We start from the raw sequence: 18153 nt of genomic DNA, 5'->3' as shown, positions 1-18153 counted from the left end.
GGGAGTTGCAGCCAGCTCATCACATGCTGCTTCTACCCTTCCTTTTTCCTCAGGATAAGGACTTACACTTTTCCCTTGCTCCAGCCAGGGATCCCTCCCACTGGAGGCAGTCCTTCATGAACTGCTCCAGTGTAGGTCCTTGCCCTGATATGCAGTCCTTTAAGAACAAACTGCTGCATCATCAATGCCCTAACAAGTCCTGCCAGCAAACCTGCCCCAGCCAAGGCTTCCACAGGGTCATAGCCTCCAGTGGGCATCCACCTGCTCCGGTGTGGGGTCCTCCATGAGCTGCAGGTGAATCCCTGCTCCACCACTGACCTCCAGGGGTTGTAGGGGCACAGCTGCCTCACCATGGTCTGTTCCATAGGCTGCAGGAAAATCTCTACTCCTCACCCACAGCAGTTCCTTCCACACCTTCTTCACAGGCCATGGGATTTGCATAGCTGTTTTTCTCACATATTCTCTCTATTCTCCCTCCTGTTCTTTCCCAGTTCCTTTTTTTTTTCTTCATCATGTTACCATGCAGAGGCACCACCACCAGCACTGATGGACACAGTCTTGGCCAGAACTGGATTAATCTTGGAACTGACTGGCATTGGCTCTGTCAGACACAGGAGAAGCTTCCAGCAGCTGCTCACAGAAGCCAACCCTGTAATCCCCTGCTATCAAAAGCTTGCCACACAAACCCAATACAGCAAGAAACCGCTGGAACACAGAAGCCAAGGCAATCCCAAGGTGTTCACAGACCCAAAGCAAAGCTATTTGGTGCCACACAGGGGAGACAAGCACCAGATTTTCTCAGCCATCTCTAATCCTGGCTTGACCAGACTCAGACAATAGTGTTTAATCCTTTGTTCTTGGGTGTCACATATCTGTAACGATAACAAAGCACTATGATCACTGACTAATTCATAAGCCAGACAGTCTCCACATGGCAGAAGAGATGGGCTTTCCAATAGGATCATGAAGGACAAGGTTTATCAAGCGCTATTGAAGGGTTATGTGACATTCAACCATTTGCATGTGTCCAGCAACTTTTTAAAAACATTCTGAATACTGTAGTTCTCAGAACTGTTGCAACCTGAACACTGAACAGATGTATAAAATTTACAAGGTTGTTGTCCAAAATTTCATTGCCACTGTGACCTTCCTGGATGTTTTATTTAAGCCTTGTAAAATTCATTCTCAGTAGCAGTTTAGGTGTTAAGAAGTCAGAAAACTACAGCCTTTTGCTTTACTTTGCCTAAACTGGTCCCCAGCTGCAGCCATTTATCCTGTTATCTTGATGGCAGGTGGATAACCTTAGTGTCATTCTGGTGAACAAACCAAGTTTATTTAGATAAACTCAGAAGTTTATTTGCAGTATAAACAGGGTATGATGAGAACCAACCAACCCCAGCAACTCACTCATTCTGTTTACTTAACTACTGCTCCTGAAAAACAGAAGAGGTGACTAAAATCCTGTCAGGCATTCCTTTCCCATTTGTTTCTTAAAGAGCCTTCTAATTCAGGGGGCTTTTTTCATCCAATTATGAAGGCCTTCATTGTACTAGCACTCTGCTGTAGTTTTTTCTCTAGCAGAGCCATTCCTCTTGCCTTTGAGTTCTCGGACTGTGATGACCCTGATGTCTTTAAAGCTGTTGACGCAGCACTGAAGAAATACAATGGAGACAGCACAACTGGTAACCAATTTGCTCTATACGTGGTGATGGAAGCCAAGAGAACTGTAAGTAGACTTTGCAAAAAAAAAAAAAAAAAGTTGGACTTGTTTATGGACTCTGAATCAGCTTATCTCCATCTCGTTTGTAAGGGGCCAAGCATGACAGCACAGTGTCTTCCAAAAATGTTTTAAAAAATCAAAGTGACTTGCACAGTAAGATACTTGTTCCCCTGACAAGCAGGGGTGTATATTATGTTTTTATCAGCTCAGTGTGCCAGTGAATTGCTTACTAATGCAAGGACTAAAGAATAGGAAATTTCTATCACCAACACAATTTGTCTTACTATTCCACTCTGTTCTCTTTTTTCTTTATTGGAAATTCTGCTCCTTTCCATCACCTGTAAGGTTTTCAGACCAATGGCACAACCACACTTATAAAAAATATTAATATACTCTTGACTTGGGAAGAGCTGGTGCTGCACATAAAAAGAATCACCTGATAAAGTTTGGCAATATTCTGACTTGTTTGTGAATATTATTTGACTGACACCAGTCCTAAGTCACAGATCTATCTAGAAGCACTCGGTGGTATTTTAATCAAATAGGGTGACAGCTAAAATTACAAGAGAAAGAAGAATGCAACATGATCCTTTGCCTGGAGTCCTTCTATATAGCCTTAATCTAACAAAAAGTATTTATCTAAGAGAGGTATACAAAGATGGTATTATCAAAATAATGACAAGCATTATTTTACTTGAAAATAACATTAGCATTTTTTTCTACTGGATTGGATTTTCAGATGTAAACCATAAGAAATCCCGTGTTAGAGAGAATATTTTGCACTCCAAAATCATAAGACACTTTTACCCAGACAGAAATTGACCTCGGAAAGGAGCCATGCATTGCTAAACACAGCAAATTACCCACATCTCCTGGCACCTGCCCGCTCGTGTTCCTGTTTACACACTGGGGAGATTTTAGCATGTGGAGACAAAGTGTAAAATCAGAAAACCCTTTATATAATTAATATTAAGTAAATTAATAGTCTCACTGAACATTCTTAATGGTCTCATTCTAAACAACAACGAAATGCAAATATCTCTATGTCAGAGCTGTAGTACCACCTACTTTCTTTGGCTGGTGTTCCCAAAGGAGAGAAAGGAGTTTCAGAATTTTATCTTAAACAATGCTATATTTTTAAGAATACATATTTATTGCAATTATTGTTCATCTTTTCTTCTCTAGATAGCCATCTTTCCTATTCTTAAAAGATACAAAGTGGAAATCAATTACTACTTTGAATCATTGATCTGATATGATGTTGAGTAAAAAACAGAGAAAAGGAATCTGCACTTAAAATTTCCTCACATTTGAGATTCTTTTTCTAAAAAGAGTATAGATTTTACTCCTTGCTAGTCTCACAATGTTGAATGCATTAATTAAATAGCTGGTTATTACATATTCATGTACATTTATTATTGATAAGGTAATAAAACATAAAAGCTTACTAGTGAAAGACTAAACCTGCCCCAGTTAAAGGCATAGCTGTTCATAATAGTAATGAAATAAACGAATAGCAAATAATACAGAAACAATGCATTTTCTTACTTTGTTTACTTACTGAGCTGATTTATTGCAGATTTAGAACACTGTAACAGAGAACAGAATTTGGCTTTTTAAAATCCCAAATAGTATAATGTGATGTAATTCCATAAAAGTAAATGTCTACCTGCTGAGGATTAAGTCTATTATATTTTTAGAGTCCCTTTTATCCTTTTTTACAGCCATTATATGAGGTACCCCTACACTTCTTCATACCTGTAGCAATAAACAACAGGAATTAAGAGAAGGCAGAATATAATTCTGTGTCTACTGCATCAGTGTAAATCCAGTATATGCCAACCACATCAGCTCAGCCTCATTTTTTTGGTAGCACTAGCGCAAGAATTATAATTTAATCCTCCCAGCAGAGACAGAGAACAATAACTGGATATTTTAGAAAAATCAGTGCTAAACTACAGCAGCTGCCTGTTTGTATTTGAAAAGTCACATTGGCAGAACATTTTTAGTGGCTATAAAAGGTTAATAACTTCTGACTTTATATCTTCTCTAAAAGATGAACCAAAACCTTACAGTGTTGTCACTGTCACCTGTAGGAACAGGCCTGCTATCTGGTTTATGGCAAGGAGAAAATGCCCATTACTAATTTACCAAATTCTGAAGTACTTACACTGGCTGGGCCAAACTTTGTTTAATGTTTTTTATTTCATCTTACGGGATTGCTGAGGCTGTCCTGCCCTGCAGCCCAGCCTCCAATGCCTGTGGAAAACCGCAGGCACTGCTCAAGGCTGTCTCCAGAGCACATCCCTGCTCCCCCTTCCTGTGCAGGCTGGGCAGCTGAAGTTCCCTGGCACCACCAAGCAGAGGGTGTTTGGGCACTGCCAGGCTGCCTGAGGGCTGCTGGCTCTGGGCTGCCAGGGGAGCTGCACTGAAAGAAAGTGGACAGATCTGGGAGGAGGCCAAGAGTGAGAGCGAGCGAGTCAGACAGGAGCACAGCCCAAGCTGGTAATTATGCTAACTATCCAAGCAGCCACCCAAAATGGCTTTTTTGGAGTACATTTGAATGAGAGTATAAAACCTAAACACTTCTTTTTGGTTCCAAACCCATTGGTACTACAAGTTAAAATGAAGGCTGTTGAGCATATTGTATCCGTTATATCAACATATTGTTATTGTAGGTAAGGGATAAGTAATATTATTAGGTAAGTTAATATTTGAATTACCAAGATCTGAGAGACCAGCAGCTAATGGGAAACCACACTATAAAATGTAAGGTAACTAAATAATAGTATTTACTCTTTTGAAACTCTTATCTTTTCATTTGATTTACTACCATGCAAATGATGACACGTATATTGTTTTAATCCAGGCAGGTCCTGACCCACAGTTCTATGTGAAGTACCGAATACTTGAAAGCACTTGCGCCACTGAGGAAAACAAACACTGGCAACACTGTCATTACAAAGTATCTGCAGAGGCTGTAAGTATCTGTTCTCCTTAAAAGTTCTCTGTGCAGAAACATAAGGACCAGGACTGCAATTGCCTGGGGAAAATAACAGTAGAATAATTCACTTTTTTAGCTGCATTGTTTTTGAGAGCTTATATGACTACAGTACAGAAATGTTTACAACCCCAAAGTTATCCTAAGTTTTCTAGTACAATCCTGAATATATACAGAAAGGAACATTTCAGTGCTTCAATATGAAGGTTCTCAATAAACACAACATAAGATTTGTGCACTGTGAGAGTGTAAGGACTGTAAAACTTGGTATTAATTATGTGTAATGGAAACTTGCACAACCAAATACTGACATGGAAGCCACTACGGCAGAAATTTTGGCAGAGGGCTTTCAGCAGTGCCAAACTTGCGTGGCTCATGCTGCCAGAGGGCACCCAGGGGAGGTACAACGGGGCACACACTGCAGGGACGCTGCACATTCCCAGGGGTGGCACTGCTCTTCCACACAGTGCACAGGAAGGGATGATGCTGACAATATAATTTAAATCTATGTGAAATGCTGTGGTCATTGCTGCATACCTTGCACTAGCAGAGAGGAAAATGGATAAATACATAGTTTATATAGTCTTTAGTCATGGGCATATGTTAATTTCCATTATTCTGACTGTAAAGTCTTTAGTTAATCAATGCACATCATATAAATACAAAGATTATTCAAGTCATCTGCTCAGTTTGTCCCCTACTTTCCTCACAATCAACAAAACTGATCCTTTTTCAGTAACAAAACAGCAAGTTAGACATTACTACAAATATACACTTGAACCTCTTCCCCAAAATCAGTCTGCAAGTGTCAGCTGTGTTCAATAGGTAAAGCACTGTATTTTTCTTTAGCAAGTTTCAGACAATTGTTGCCATATGTTTTTACAGAAAACAGGAGAATGCACAGCTCGAGTTCATATGAATGATGCTGATAAAACAACTAATGTTTCACAAGAGTGCAAAATTTTCTCAGGTATGTAACTATTTGGGACAGCTTTCAACAAATACATTTACAAATAAAAATGGAATAAATAAAATACTGAGACTTTCAGATAATTTTAAAGGTAGAAGCTCCTTATCATTCTAGTCAGACATTTATAAATAATATTTTTAATGCAACTATGGGTTGAAGATAAAATTTCACTTCACTGTTATACACATATAGACTAAATCAGTAAAGCACAGGCAGTTTCTGCCCAGGGTAATAAAATTCAGCATGTATGTGTAGTAAGTTTCTTCAAGCACTAGAATCATACCAAGTTAAAATTAATTTGCTTAAGACCAAAAGAATACTAATAACTTAAGAGATTAGATGCAACTTGTCACATTTCAACTTTCTGTCCTTAATTATTTAAGCATAAAATTTTCTGAAGAATTACTGGAAAAAACTTGGTATGACAAAATTGCACCTTCATTTTCTTCAAACTGAAAATTACTGAGTTCTTGCTGTTAAAGGTTACCAAGACAAGTATTTACCCCAAAGAAGAATAGAAAAAAATTTCATTTACAAAATAGAAATCTGGCAGTTATGTAATTATGTATGATTAAGAGACTGATCTTTTACACCTTAACAATAAGTATTACATTTTTCACCTATAAGACACTAATATATGACTTTCACACTCACATAAGAATTTTCCTTACTAAAAAGAGATCATATTGTTTTAAAGATTTCCAACTGAGATCTCTATGCCTGGTGCTCTGAAAGACATACTCAAGTTTGCTTTAAAATATCCATCTAACTACAGAAATATTCCCCCCCAATTTCTGAGATGTTTGGCAGCTGCTTTTTTTTCCTAGCTATCTTGTTTAAAACTGAAATGGCTTTACAGCCAGTGTCCTTCTAGGAACTGCAGTACACAAACTCCATGTTCTGCAGTGAAGAAACGCTGCATTTGTAGGGCAATGGTGACACCTAGTTGTCAGCAAAAGTTGTGTGACTCCCACAGAGAATACACGGGAAATTTGCATTTGAATCTTTGCTTAGAAAGCAAAAAATGCCCATATATGAATTAAATTCATGAGGTATTCAGCCTAAGGAACTCATCTTTTCTTACCAAGTTATAATAACTCTGTTAAATAATACATGTTTGTTCAGCACAGTCCTTATGAAAGTGCTGAGACCACAGCTGATCTAGAAGTGGGTGTGCTGTTGGTTCATTATCTTCTTTGTGACTACTTCCTGAAAACGTGGTCATACTTTTCTGTAAGGTATTTCTATTTGTCATTACTGAGTCAACATAAGATATACTTTGGTCACACCTGACAGGTGAGGGATTTCCCCACTGTATTGGTACCACACTGTTCAGCCTATTTGGTGGAACAGTTTGATCTAGCTGACCCTGGACTGGTTTCCTGGCTGGTGCAAACTGGCATAACTTCCTTTAAGCCAGTTTATGCCAGCTGAAGATCAGGCACATAAATTTTACTTCAATTCCACAGAGACCACATATCGTCCCACTTCCATTCTCAAGCTCACTGACTTGTGAAATTAATTTATGTACTGAACTATAAAATTAATTTATGAAAATCCAGTCCATGATTACTAGAAAGGAAAGAGAGTTAATAGGATTAGTAGTAGGAAACAGGAGTTTGAGCATCCCTGTCAAGCTTGTCTATTCACAGCCAATCCAGCTGGTTAAGCCTGAAGGTAGCACCCAGTGGTAACTGGCAGCCACAATGACTGGTAGGGACAGCAGAACCGTCCAGCTACAGTCCCTGGGGCACTCAGAGTCACAGCAGCTCACACGGGTGAGCCCAAACAGTTCTGCTGAAGTCCTCATCCTGAAACGTGATGAGGACAGCAAGCAGCTGCACACTGTGGGTGAGCTCTGAAGAATCTGAAAACCATTCCCTTAGTTGTAGCTTCCACTGGCTCCTCCCTGGCTGAATGAGTAATGTACCTTCCTTAATGGTGTCAAAACTATACGCAAGGTTTTCCTGAAATTCAGTAATTGCTGGAATAGGGTTCACTGCCAAAACCATGCCCAGACCCTAATGTCATGGATGACCCCTGCCACCCCAACCAGAGCATGTTCCTAAATATAAAAATGGTTTTTTAGGCCTTGAAACTGGAGTATGGGGTTTGCTTATCATGCCAGTTAAAAGCAGGAAAGGTTCTTGTTCACTCCCAGATAGGAAAAATGAAAACCTAAGGCTGTTTTGCATGAAGCCCTTTGTTGTTTTGGTTTGCTTCTTTTCTAGATGTGTCAAAGATAAGACTTACTGAGGCTCCATGTCTTGGATGCTTTCATCATATATCAAGTGATGGTTCAGAAGTGTCAGAAATTCTGAAAAAAGCCATTCAAAAGTTTAACAAGCACAGTGATGAACTTGCCCTTTTTAAGCTTGTGGAAATAAAAGAAGCTAAGAGACAGGTTTGTGTATGATTTTTCTCTAAATTTTACTGAAATAATCCAACCCAAAGCTGGTACCTTGTTTGTTTTGTGTATGTTTCTGATATTAAAGTAGATTATATTTAATAGTAAAGCATACAAAATGCATATAGAGGGTAGACTCAATAAATAATTATCTTCACTTATAAGGAATCATTAACAGTTACCTACTGGATTTTCAGAGCTCTCAACTGATAGTATACACATTTTTTTCTTTACCTGCATTTGCTTCTAAGCAGTGTTTAGCACCAGTTTATTTGCATTCTGGTCTGGCACACACAGCCTGTATCATCTCAGACCCTCCTGGGTATTTCCTTTGGCCTTGCTCTGAGGCTCCAGCAGGAGCAGATCCCTCCTAGGAGCTGAGCCAAAGCTGCCAGCCTGCACAGATGTCTCTCACACTCACCAGCCTCTCAAAAAGCAGCAGGCATCTTTGTTTTTGCAGGCAATAGGGCCATTTGTCAGCAGCTGCTATGTGCTATAGGACAGGTAAACCCCACATAGGAAAAATGGGTAAGAGAACCCAAAAACCCAGCATGGCACTTCCTGCAAGATTTCTGCTCATGCTGATATCTGCTCTGCAAAAAATGACAACTCAGGTTGCAGAAATTCTGTGTCATCTGGTATTCCATGCAATAATTCCTTCCCTGTGAAAGGCTCTCCTATGGATTGGTGTGACATTGCTAGGAAGTAAAGTTTCTTATTTGGTTTCTAACTAGTGTACAACCCAACAGCAAACACAGACTTTTTTCTTTGAACCCGTGCATATTTACTAAGCCAAAAAGCAACTTCTGCTCTCGTGTCAGCTTGACTCATGATTTAAACCAGACTGTCCTCATTATATTTACTGATGGCAGCAATCCTCTTTGCTGAAAGACAAACTTGCACAACATTTAAGCCACATGACAAAGTGTTGCAGATAGACTGCAATCCAGCAGCTGGAAAGAGAACCATCATGTCACCTCTGGCAAACAGAGAAAAGTCAGAGCTCTCCACTTCACTTGATCTGGGATAACAAGTTCTTATATTTGATTAGTTTTTTTTTTAATACCACGTTACCTGGCCCAACACTATGATTTGGAGAGGTTTCATGGCTGAGAAGAAGTAGCCACTGTTAGGAAAATGGAACAGCTTCCTGGAGAGCAAATTTTAAAAAAAGGTTATGAACCTGGACAAAGCAGTGTGTGTGGGAAGGCAAAGCCCAGGATAGACACAATTATGGGTAGATGATAAATGCAGAACACTCAACAAAAAATGATGCCAGCAGTATAAAGTTACATTATTCAGATACTGTTTTACTGTGTCCCATGCTCAGGAATGCAGCACTTGCCAGGCTGTGTTACTGTAGTCATCTATCTAGACCAGCTTCCTGTCACAGGCAGTAATAAGTAACAGATCTTTCAAGGAAAGCACAAGAAACCCAGCAGTGTGAGGCTGCAGGCTTGCCAGAAGTGGACACCAAACACAGAGTGCACTTCTAACAAAAGCAGGACTTAGTTTACACTTTGTACTGCAAGGACAAGATTTTTTTTTTCTGCTGTCCACGAGCAATCTATGCCTTAATAAGTGCGAAGTGATTTGATAGATAGAAAGCACTAGATGAGTAGATTTGCTTCCTTTGCTAATCTCATAATAATAATAGTTTAACTTTCAAGTTTGCATTGTTTTATATAATATATAACCTAAATATCTCTTCCAGGTGGTAGCCGGATGGAATTATGTAATTAGATATGAAATTGAGGAGACTAATTGCACCAAAGACCAATTTCAAGATTTAACTCCAGAATGCAAAATCACTTCTAGAGGTGTAAGTAATCTCCAAATCTGTTTATCAAGAAAATATCACATTAACAAATGATCATTGAGATCTGACTCAAGAAAATATTTATAGTCTTGCTTCAGTTCATGAACAAAGTTTAAATCCAGTCTTATACATAACTGTTTATGTAACTAGGACAACCATGTCTTCTGAATCAGTGACTAAGAGGACCTCTGAAAGGTTTACATATTACACCACAGAATCTAACCAGTCTTACCCAAATAATAAAACCCTTGAGTTGTTTTTATCCAGATATTCAAGGAGTTACTCATGTACAACCCAAGAAGTGATAATTAAAATTAACACAATTTTCAGCCTAATACATATTTTCTCAGAGAAGTCAGTAGTTGAATTATCACTTAACCTTTATCACAGTCCAAATAATAGCTTCAAAAGAAATTTATTAACATAATTTATACATAATCCAGCTAAACAGTGCTGCAAACCCAGGTACTCCCTTGGCTTCACTGACCTGGAACTGAAGCAGCTGTACCAAAAATACAGAGGCTTCCTCTCTCAATTGACCTCCCTGAACCAGCTGACGAGGGCATCAGAAAAATGATTTTGCAAACACAAGGCAGAGGGCAGGAATGCAGAGTCACTATGAACAGTGGTGGTAAATGGGAGGGGACAGAATGGAATCTGTTTCAGCTGTTGAGGAAAAGCACCACTGAGTGTTAGATTCAAGAGCCTCTCCTGTACAAAAGTACCTCTTGTACATCTCAAGAATGTTTCAAAAGTATTGATCAAAAAAGGAAAGAATGACAGCACTGGTAAATAACAGAAGTGTGAGAGTCAGACTAGCTGAAGCAAATCCCACCACTACCCATGTGCCCTTAAACCTTAAGCAAGTTACTTAACCAGCTTGAGTCTGAGTTTCCCCAGCTGTCACCTAGAGGTGATGACTTCTGTCCCCTCACCTACTGCAGGAGCACTGCCTCACTCACATACTGCTTTGGTCACACAGGGCTTCTGGAATTAGATCATAAGCACTTGTCCCCTGAACTTGCTAGTAAATCATTGACAGATATTAGAATACCATATTCCAAGAATATTCCATACCTTGGAATGACCAAATTCCAAGGAAGTTTTCTCATACCTTTATTTAGCTCTGTACTTTTAATCTTTAAATGGGAGGGCCAGAATTGCACCCTGTATTCAACACACATATGAACCACTGAGCTATACTGGGACATTATGTCCCTTTAACCTGGATAATAAGCCTTGACATTATTCTTCATCAGTTTTTCTAAAATGCTACTAAGTAGTAGCATCTTACTAATTTTATGGTTAATTTGGCTTCTTTAGTCTTTGATAAAGGATTCCACCAAAACCTTTCTTAAAATCTCTGTATATCAGGAGGTCTCTTTAGCCACCTTTGTTGACGCTTTGACAAATCTGCAAAATATGACTTCTGTTTACCACAAACCTCAGTTTCTCCTGGATGTGTTCATTGCCCCTAGTTCTTTCCTTACTACTATTTTTAATCACTGTAATGATGGAATTGGTTTTAAGCTCTATAATCTTTAAAAAAACCCCACCATCAATATCTGCTTTCTTCAAGCTTTAAGATATCAAGACAGTTTTAAGCAAGTTATCTACCACAGTCCCTTCCGAAGACCTGAGAAAATACAAGAGTTTTACAAGAAATACACAAGAAAATACAACATCAGTAATGTTTGATTTGATAATTGTGTCATTTTCTTTTTGTTCTTTAAAGTTTTAGACAGAAATTCTATGGAGTTCTCCATAAAATATGATTCTGACTTGTAGACATTCTCATTTCTCTCCTTAATGAACACATACAAATAATTCATTTGGCTTCTCTTTTAGGGTATTATTTTCTCTGAGTGGTCCTTTTGAACTCTGATTATTTATTGCCTCTACAGACTGTCTGTCGAGGGAGGGAGGGAGGGAGGGAGGGAGGAAGGGAGGAAGGGAGGAAGGAAGGAAGGAAGGAAGGAAGGAAGGAAGGAAGGAAGGAAGGAAGGAAGGAAGGAAGGAAGGAAGGAAGGAAGGAAGGAAGGAAGGAAGGAATTATTGGAAGCATGCTTGACTTATTCTGTTAGCAGGAAGGTATTAGGATTTGAGCTTGTTCATTATCTCTAAATAACAAGGAGCTGTTTTGCATTTTTGACTCCAGCGTGTAGCTAAATGTGAGGCCAAAGCATTTCAGAATCTTCAGGCAGAGATCGTAGATACTGCCAGCGACTGCAAGCTTCCAGGTATGTCTTAGGCACTATCAGTTTTGAAAGTTCCAAAGTTTTCAGTCTTTTATTGTTATGTATTGTTATTTTTTCCTCCAGCCTATCTGGACACAGATGCTGTTCCATGTAGTAAATGCTGCATTTTCACCCATTCAGACTAGATTTTCCTCAACACACAAATTCACTGCCAGTTACACGCACCTCTTGTTTCACCCAAATCAGGTTTTTCCATACATGTAGCTGTTCCCCCTCCATATTTCTGGCTAACTACAACTGGCACAGGCAATTCTTGTTTCTATAAGAGAACAGTTGTTAAATGTCCCATGTGACAGTAGGTGCTGATGTTCTTTTAGATAACCAAGATATGATATTGCTGATCATATAAAACTCAAATATATTTTGTTTTCATTTCATAGATCCAAATATTCCAGAGTTCCAGAAAGCAGGGCTTTATAACTGTTTTTTCCCATCCTTTATCTACATTGAACCTTTAGTTTCTCAGATTTGAAACCTGTTGTTCTCTTTCAGTTGAAGAAACGGTAGTTGCTGCCATTTGCCCAGGTTGTCCAAGGACTATCCCAAATGACAGTCCAGAACTGAAGGAACTACTGAAGGTTTCTACAGAGAAGTATAATTCAGAGAGCAATGATGACTTCTACTATAAAGGTGGAGAAATACAATCAGCGACAGTTCAGGTTGGGATATTTCACAGAGATGAGGAACAGACATGACATTATTATTGGCCTAAGCTGAATGTTACCTGAAGTCTGTATTTAGATTTGAATAATGTTTTTGTCTAAGTGCTAATACATGTGGTAACTGAAATAGCCACGCAATTTTTCCTGTAAAATTTAATCCATATTGGCTTGTATTCAAAAATTTTCCATCTCTCGAATTCTCTTTTTTCTTAAAACAAAATGTTTAAAAGGATGTGAAGAAGGTTGGTTCAGGGCATTTGATTTCTGTGTATTTACCCTACTTTCTACCTTTGTAATATGCCTCAGACTTCTAAAGTATCAAAATTTTATTAGACAGGACTACTCCCTTGATCCACCACACCAATACTCTCCACGTTATTTTAAGCAGTGTCCACCCTACAGCTGTTGTATGGTCCAAAATGAGGCATCTAAATTTCCCTTAGAAATGTGTTCTTTTATATACTGATTGTGCTGCTAATAATACTCTAGCTAGATTCAGAAAAGGACATCTGTGCATAACTTAATATATACACATAAATAGAGCTTGATAAAGGATGAGGAATCAGGAGGATAATATTGGTCAGCATTTGCATAAGCCTTGTTTACTGTCCCAACACATAGAAACAGAAGTTTAGGAGATAATTGAAAATTTGACAGTGGAGTAGTTCAGAAAATACTTGGTCATAACCACTCCTGAGCACGAAGTGTCACTGGAGAAGGCACTAAAAGCACACCAGAATTTTTCCAAATAGCTCATATTATCTTACTGAAAATATTGGTGCCTTTTTTTCTTTCAAACTTTTTTCTTCCTTCTGACTTTCCCTATCATGACTAACATTAGCATGCATACACCTTTAAAACAGATTTCAGGGAAATAAAACTTCATGTCTTGCCTGATGTCCCCAAAGGAAGATATATTATTTCAAGCTCTGTGAAAAATACTAAGAGAACTCATAGCAGGCACATTCTTGAACTCATGCAGCTTCTCTCTTTAATGCGTTTGGCAAATAGGTTCATTTTCAACTGAGCCCGTTCATCACACACTTTGTTTTACTCACATTCCACTTTTCTGACATAGTATTTGGCTCTGTACAGTGCTATCACTAATGATTTCATCTGTTACTAATGAAATTACTACAGACACTTAATAATTGTGGGCCCAATATTATTCTGACCTTTTCTGTTTCCTTCGGCCTCAATGCTAGAATTTTTGAGAATAGGAACTGGAGTAAATAAGTTACTTGATTAGAAGCAAATAAGTTTACTGCCAAATATTTTAATATTGTTCTTCACAGATGTTGGCTCAGTGCTTAGGACTTGTAGAATACAAGTGGTACAAGCTTACAGAAAATCATCTTTCCTGTGAAACCTTTTCAATAAAACACCTTTAGCGCAGAAAGCTTTCTTACTAATTTTTCAGGTGGTTGCAGGAAAAAAATATCGAGTAAAATTTACAGTCTGGAAGACAAACTGCTCTAAGAGTGAGTTTGAAAAACTTAATGAAGACTGTACAGCCACATCAAACAGTGTAAGTAATGATAATCTTGCCAACTGTAATGTTTCTAATGGACAAATTCATTTGCATCAGAAACTGTAAACGCTTAAGTAAAATCACATCCTGGGTTCTGTTACCTCTTTCAGTAAACTTTTGTTCCAAGAAGAAGGGCAGCTTTCACTGTTTGTAACCCAAGTTAAGAAACCCTGAAACTTGAACTGCAGCTGCAGGATCAGTGCTCACTGCAAAACCAAAGGAACTTTCTTTTGAAAATAATCAATCAAAGAAAGGAGAGGAGAAGGCTGCTGCCAAATGATATAGCTGCAATATTCCTGACTCTGTGGACTTGCAGCTAAGGAACACATGAGACAGGATTGTTACTTGTGAGCAAAGGAATGACATTTCTGGAGTGTGTGCCATGCTGTTGATAGTGGGAAAATGTGCTCTGGACACTGGAAAGGAATGTTGATAGGGCCAGAAACCACTGGCAAGGGGATTGTTTGGGGAGAAGGCCTTTATCTTCCATCTCGTTTCCCACCATATGACCAGTGCTTACCTGTGAGATTTTAGACTTTGTTAGTGCAGCAGGCACTAGAAAGAAAAAATAAGGCTTTATTTAAATTTCCCTATTTTTAGTAGGAGAAACACCATAAACAAAAAATATTTCTTAGGAATATCATGAAGATTATGCAGTTAGTGCTCCAAAAGTGATGGAGATGAAAAATCCAATTTTCAAGATTTAATCTGAAATCCAAAGTTGAATTAAGGTGTTCACACAGGCATACTGCAACCTTGAAAATCTAAGCTGTGATGTGTCCCAATACAGAAGTATCCATCACTAAGACAGATTTAATAAACACTTGGTTAAAGTTCCAAGGATTTTAAAGTATTATTAAAAAAAACCATTTCTTTTTCAGGCCCAAGTCTCTTCCTTTGTATCTGAAGTTTTGTTGCTTTAATGTGTTGGTTTTTGTTTTGTTAACAGGCATCACTGTCATGCAATGCACAAATTCACGTGATCCCGTGGCAGAATAAAATCTATCCCCAGGTGAACTGCTCTGAAGAGCAGCAAGTGGTAAGATTCTTCTTCATTATCCATCCTATTAAGCAGAGTGTAGGACAAAGGCAGTCAACAAATTCTTTATCCATTCCAAATTATCCCATATTTTATACCAAAAATAAAGGAACACAGTTCTTTTAACAGCCTCATTAATGTCATACTTTCTCTCACCCTCTAACCTCAACAACCTGTTACATCAAAGGAGTTTCACCAGAAGGTGAGACAATCACCAACAAGGTGATCACAGAAACAAAGACACTGGGACAGGGAGAAGTTCTGCCTGTTGGCTGCTCCTCTGCATTCTCAATTAAGCTCTGGAGTATCAAGCCCCATCAAATCCCTCAAATTGCTACTCATACTAGGTTTAAAAGTTTAAATGAAAATGTATTTGCTGGCTCAGTAATTATACTCCACAGCTTTCCAAAGCATCTGTGAACCTTTCCATATTAGTTGAGTGGCGCCTGCCACAGCTGTCAGTCTCTGCACAAGGATCTTCCAATTTCTTCCTACTCAGTTCCATGATGAACTAGCCCTGAATACGAGTCAGTTTGAAAATCTCACAATGGGATACAAATATTTTTATTATCAGATATTTCTGAGGATTGCAGAGACTCCTTTGTGACACTGAATAAAGACAGATTACCCTACCCTTGTAACTAATAACTTCACTGTGCTCAGAACCTTCATAACTACATAGTCATTTGTTATGTATCAACTAATGTCTCTCCTCTCTATTTTCACTACAATATTTTATCCATATCAACTTTCCAATTTAGCTTCAACCCAAATAACTCTGATTTGCAGCTAGATAATGATCAGAGACTTTGGTGGAGAGAAATGAAACTCGTGTAGTACAGTGATTGTACACCACGTATTCACAGTCTTTGTCTTCCAGTTGAACACTGATGAGGGAGTACAGATGACTCAATAACAACAGAATGTTTGATATTATCAGCTTCAATCTCTATGTGTTATTTCCAGGCAGTATTCTGAAGTGCATATGTCAAATCTAGAAGTAAAAAATTGAATAGTTCCATTTGATAGAACAAAAATACACAGATCTTCTGTATATCCTGCCATTGATGCTATTCAGAGATGTGTTAACTTTCAGCATAAATTGGTGCTATACATGGGAGTGTAACACTCTAACAAGTGCTGGGACATTTAGTCCTAGAATCCAACTGTATTGTTCATAAATTAAAACCAGTACAGTTGTTTTGCTCTCTGTAGCATAATTCCTCTCTTACACTGACAAAACTTCAGTGATAATCAGAAAACTTCAGAAATTTTTCTTTTACACATATAGTTGCTAAAATACTCCTGAATTATTTGGGAGGATGTTCGTGTTTGTATGCTTATCTCAGAAGAGAGACTTGTTTAGTTTAGATGTTAGTTTTAAATTATTCAGGCACTGCAATGAGCCAGCTTCTGAATTTCCCACATCTGAAGCAATTGTTCTGTTTCACGTAACAAATGTGGCTACTATTGCAATGTTTTTTAGGTGTTCTTTGCAAGAAGGCCTCCTGGATTCACACCTTTCCGAAGCACTGTGATGCTAAGCCAGCCACATGCAGTTTCACATGCTGATAAAAATGAAGGAGAAAGTCAAAGCCCTAGCACAGAAACGAGGAAAGACAATGGACAGGAACCAGAAGGCGAAGGTGAACCTGAGCACAAACACAGGCATAAGCACAGGCATGGAGTTCAAAAGGATCATGACAATGACAAAAGGCATAGGCATGACATTGGTTGCGGGCGCAGAAGTGGCCATGGGTGTGGGCATAAAAAACACAATAAAAAGAATAAACATAAACATCCAAACCTCAAATCTTCTGAGGAGTCAAATGAAAGGGGTTTTAATCAAAATGAAACCCTCCCATCATCTAGTGCTGAAACTGCACTGGAGCTGGTTAGTACAGGGGTTGCAAGGGAGGAAACCAGTAGACCTACAGAGCCACTAATTGTTCCTGATACTTCTTTATTTAATGGGTTGCCAGATCGCCCAGAATCTCCTCGCCCCAGATGTCCTGGAAAACCATGGAAACAACTTGTGGGCTTTCCAGCCCCTCCTAGCTTTCCCAGAGAATTCACAAATGAGGATCTCTTGCCTTCTGCAGCAGAAAACAGCAATCCAGCTACAGAAAACAACGAGGAAGACTTTGATCTCAGAGATGCTTTAGCATAATTCAAACATTGCAGGATCCTTTTCAGAAATGTTACATAGAAAATAAGAAGAATACTGCGTTTTGAAATGTATAAAACATGAAGAGGCAAAAGCTTATATTCTGTTAACTGAAATACTCAAGTAGGTCACCAGCACTTCTGGGGACCTAAGACCATATGGCAATACTGGGTATTTGCATATATTTGCAAATATGTAAATCTGTGTAACTCCTCTGCCTCAATTTTCTGTAAGCACAAACTGAATCACTGCATCAAATCTTACTGTATTATATTTAAAACAATGGCAGAAATAATTTTGCAGATTACAAGAAGAATCTCAACCAAATATGGGTAAACAAGACAATATAGAACAAGGGAGCCTCTCTTAGATATGTGAAATATTTTTTCATTAATTTACTGGAGTGGATCATTTAAAGAACAAAATAAAACAAAGAAACCTTTTTACCTGTTAATTTCTTTAAACAAATCAATATTGCTACCAGTCTATCACTAGTGGTTGTTCTGTTGGATGAGATAACAGGGCCAGCTGAGAGAATCCTAAATAAAGCAGATTTATTATTCCCTATACATATTATGA

General features: G+C 38.5%; 1 protein-coding gene across 2 annotated transcripts; it reads left to right on the top strand.

Moving 5' to 3' along the window:
• Positions 1-1481: 1481 nt before the first annotated feature.
• On the top strand, positions 1482-17977 carry KNG1 (kininogen 1). Of its 2 annotated transcripts, XM_041467875.1 has the most exons (11): positions 1482-1726; positions 4590-4700; positions 5607-5691; positions 7923-8095; positions 9813-9920; positions 12076-12157; positions 12668-12834; positions 14258-14365; positions 15318-15407; positions 16894-17053; positions 17390-17977. In XM_041467875.1, exons 1-11 carry the CDS (start codon positions 1532-1534, stop codon positions 17575-17577), a joined length of 1467 nt encoding a protein of 488 aa, XP_041323809.1. In that variant the 5' UTR covers positions 1482-1531; the 3' UTR covers positions 17578-17977. The 2 variants fall into 2 exon arrangements, with proteins under 2 accessions (XP_041323809.1, XP_041323807.1); XM_041467873.1 differs by having other exon boundaries at positions 16894-17977.
• The last annotated feature ends 176 nt before the right edge of the window (positions 17978-18153 follow it).

The sequence above is a fragment of the Pyrgilauda ruficollis genome, unplaced genomic scaffold, assembly GCF_017590135.1.
Source record: "Pyrgilauda ruficollis isolate IOZ18807 unplaced genomic scaffold, ASM1759013v1 scaffold21, whole genome shotgun sequence".
Classification (NCBI taxonomy): domain Eukaryota; kingdom Metazoa; phylum Chordata; class Aves; order Passeriformes; family Passeridae; genus Pyrgilauda; species Pyrgilauda ruficollis.
The sequence above is the reverse complement of the archived record's forward strand: the minus strand, read 5'-3'. Positions and strand labels throughout refer to the sequence as shown.

Excerpts from the sequence above, each read along its gene's own strand:
- KNG1 (XM_041467873.1), top strand. The coding sequence starts at position 1,532 with ATGAAGGCCTTCATTGTACTAGCACTCTGCTGTAGTTTTTTCTCTAGC. Across the intron at positions 1,727-4,589 it reads TGATGGAAGCCAAGAGAACT|GCAGGTCCTGACCCACAGTT; the intron begins GTAAGTAGACTT and ends GTTTTAATCCAG. Across the intron at positions 9,921-12,075 it reads GCAAAATCACTTCTAGAGGT|CGTGTAGCTAAATGTGAGGC; the intron begins GTAAGTAATCTC and ends TTTTGACTCCAG.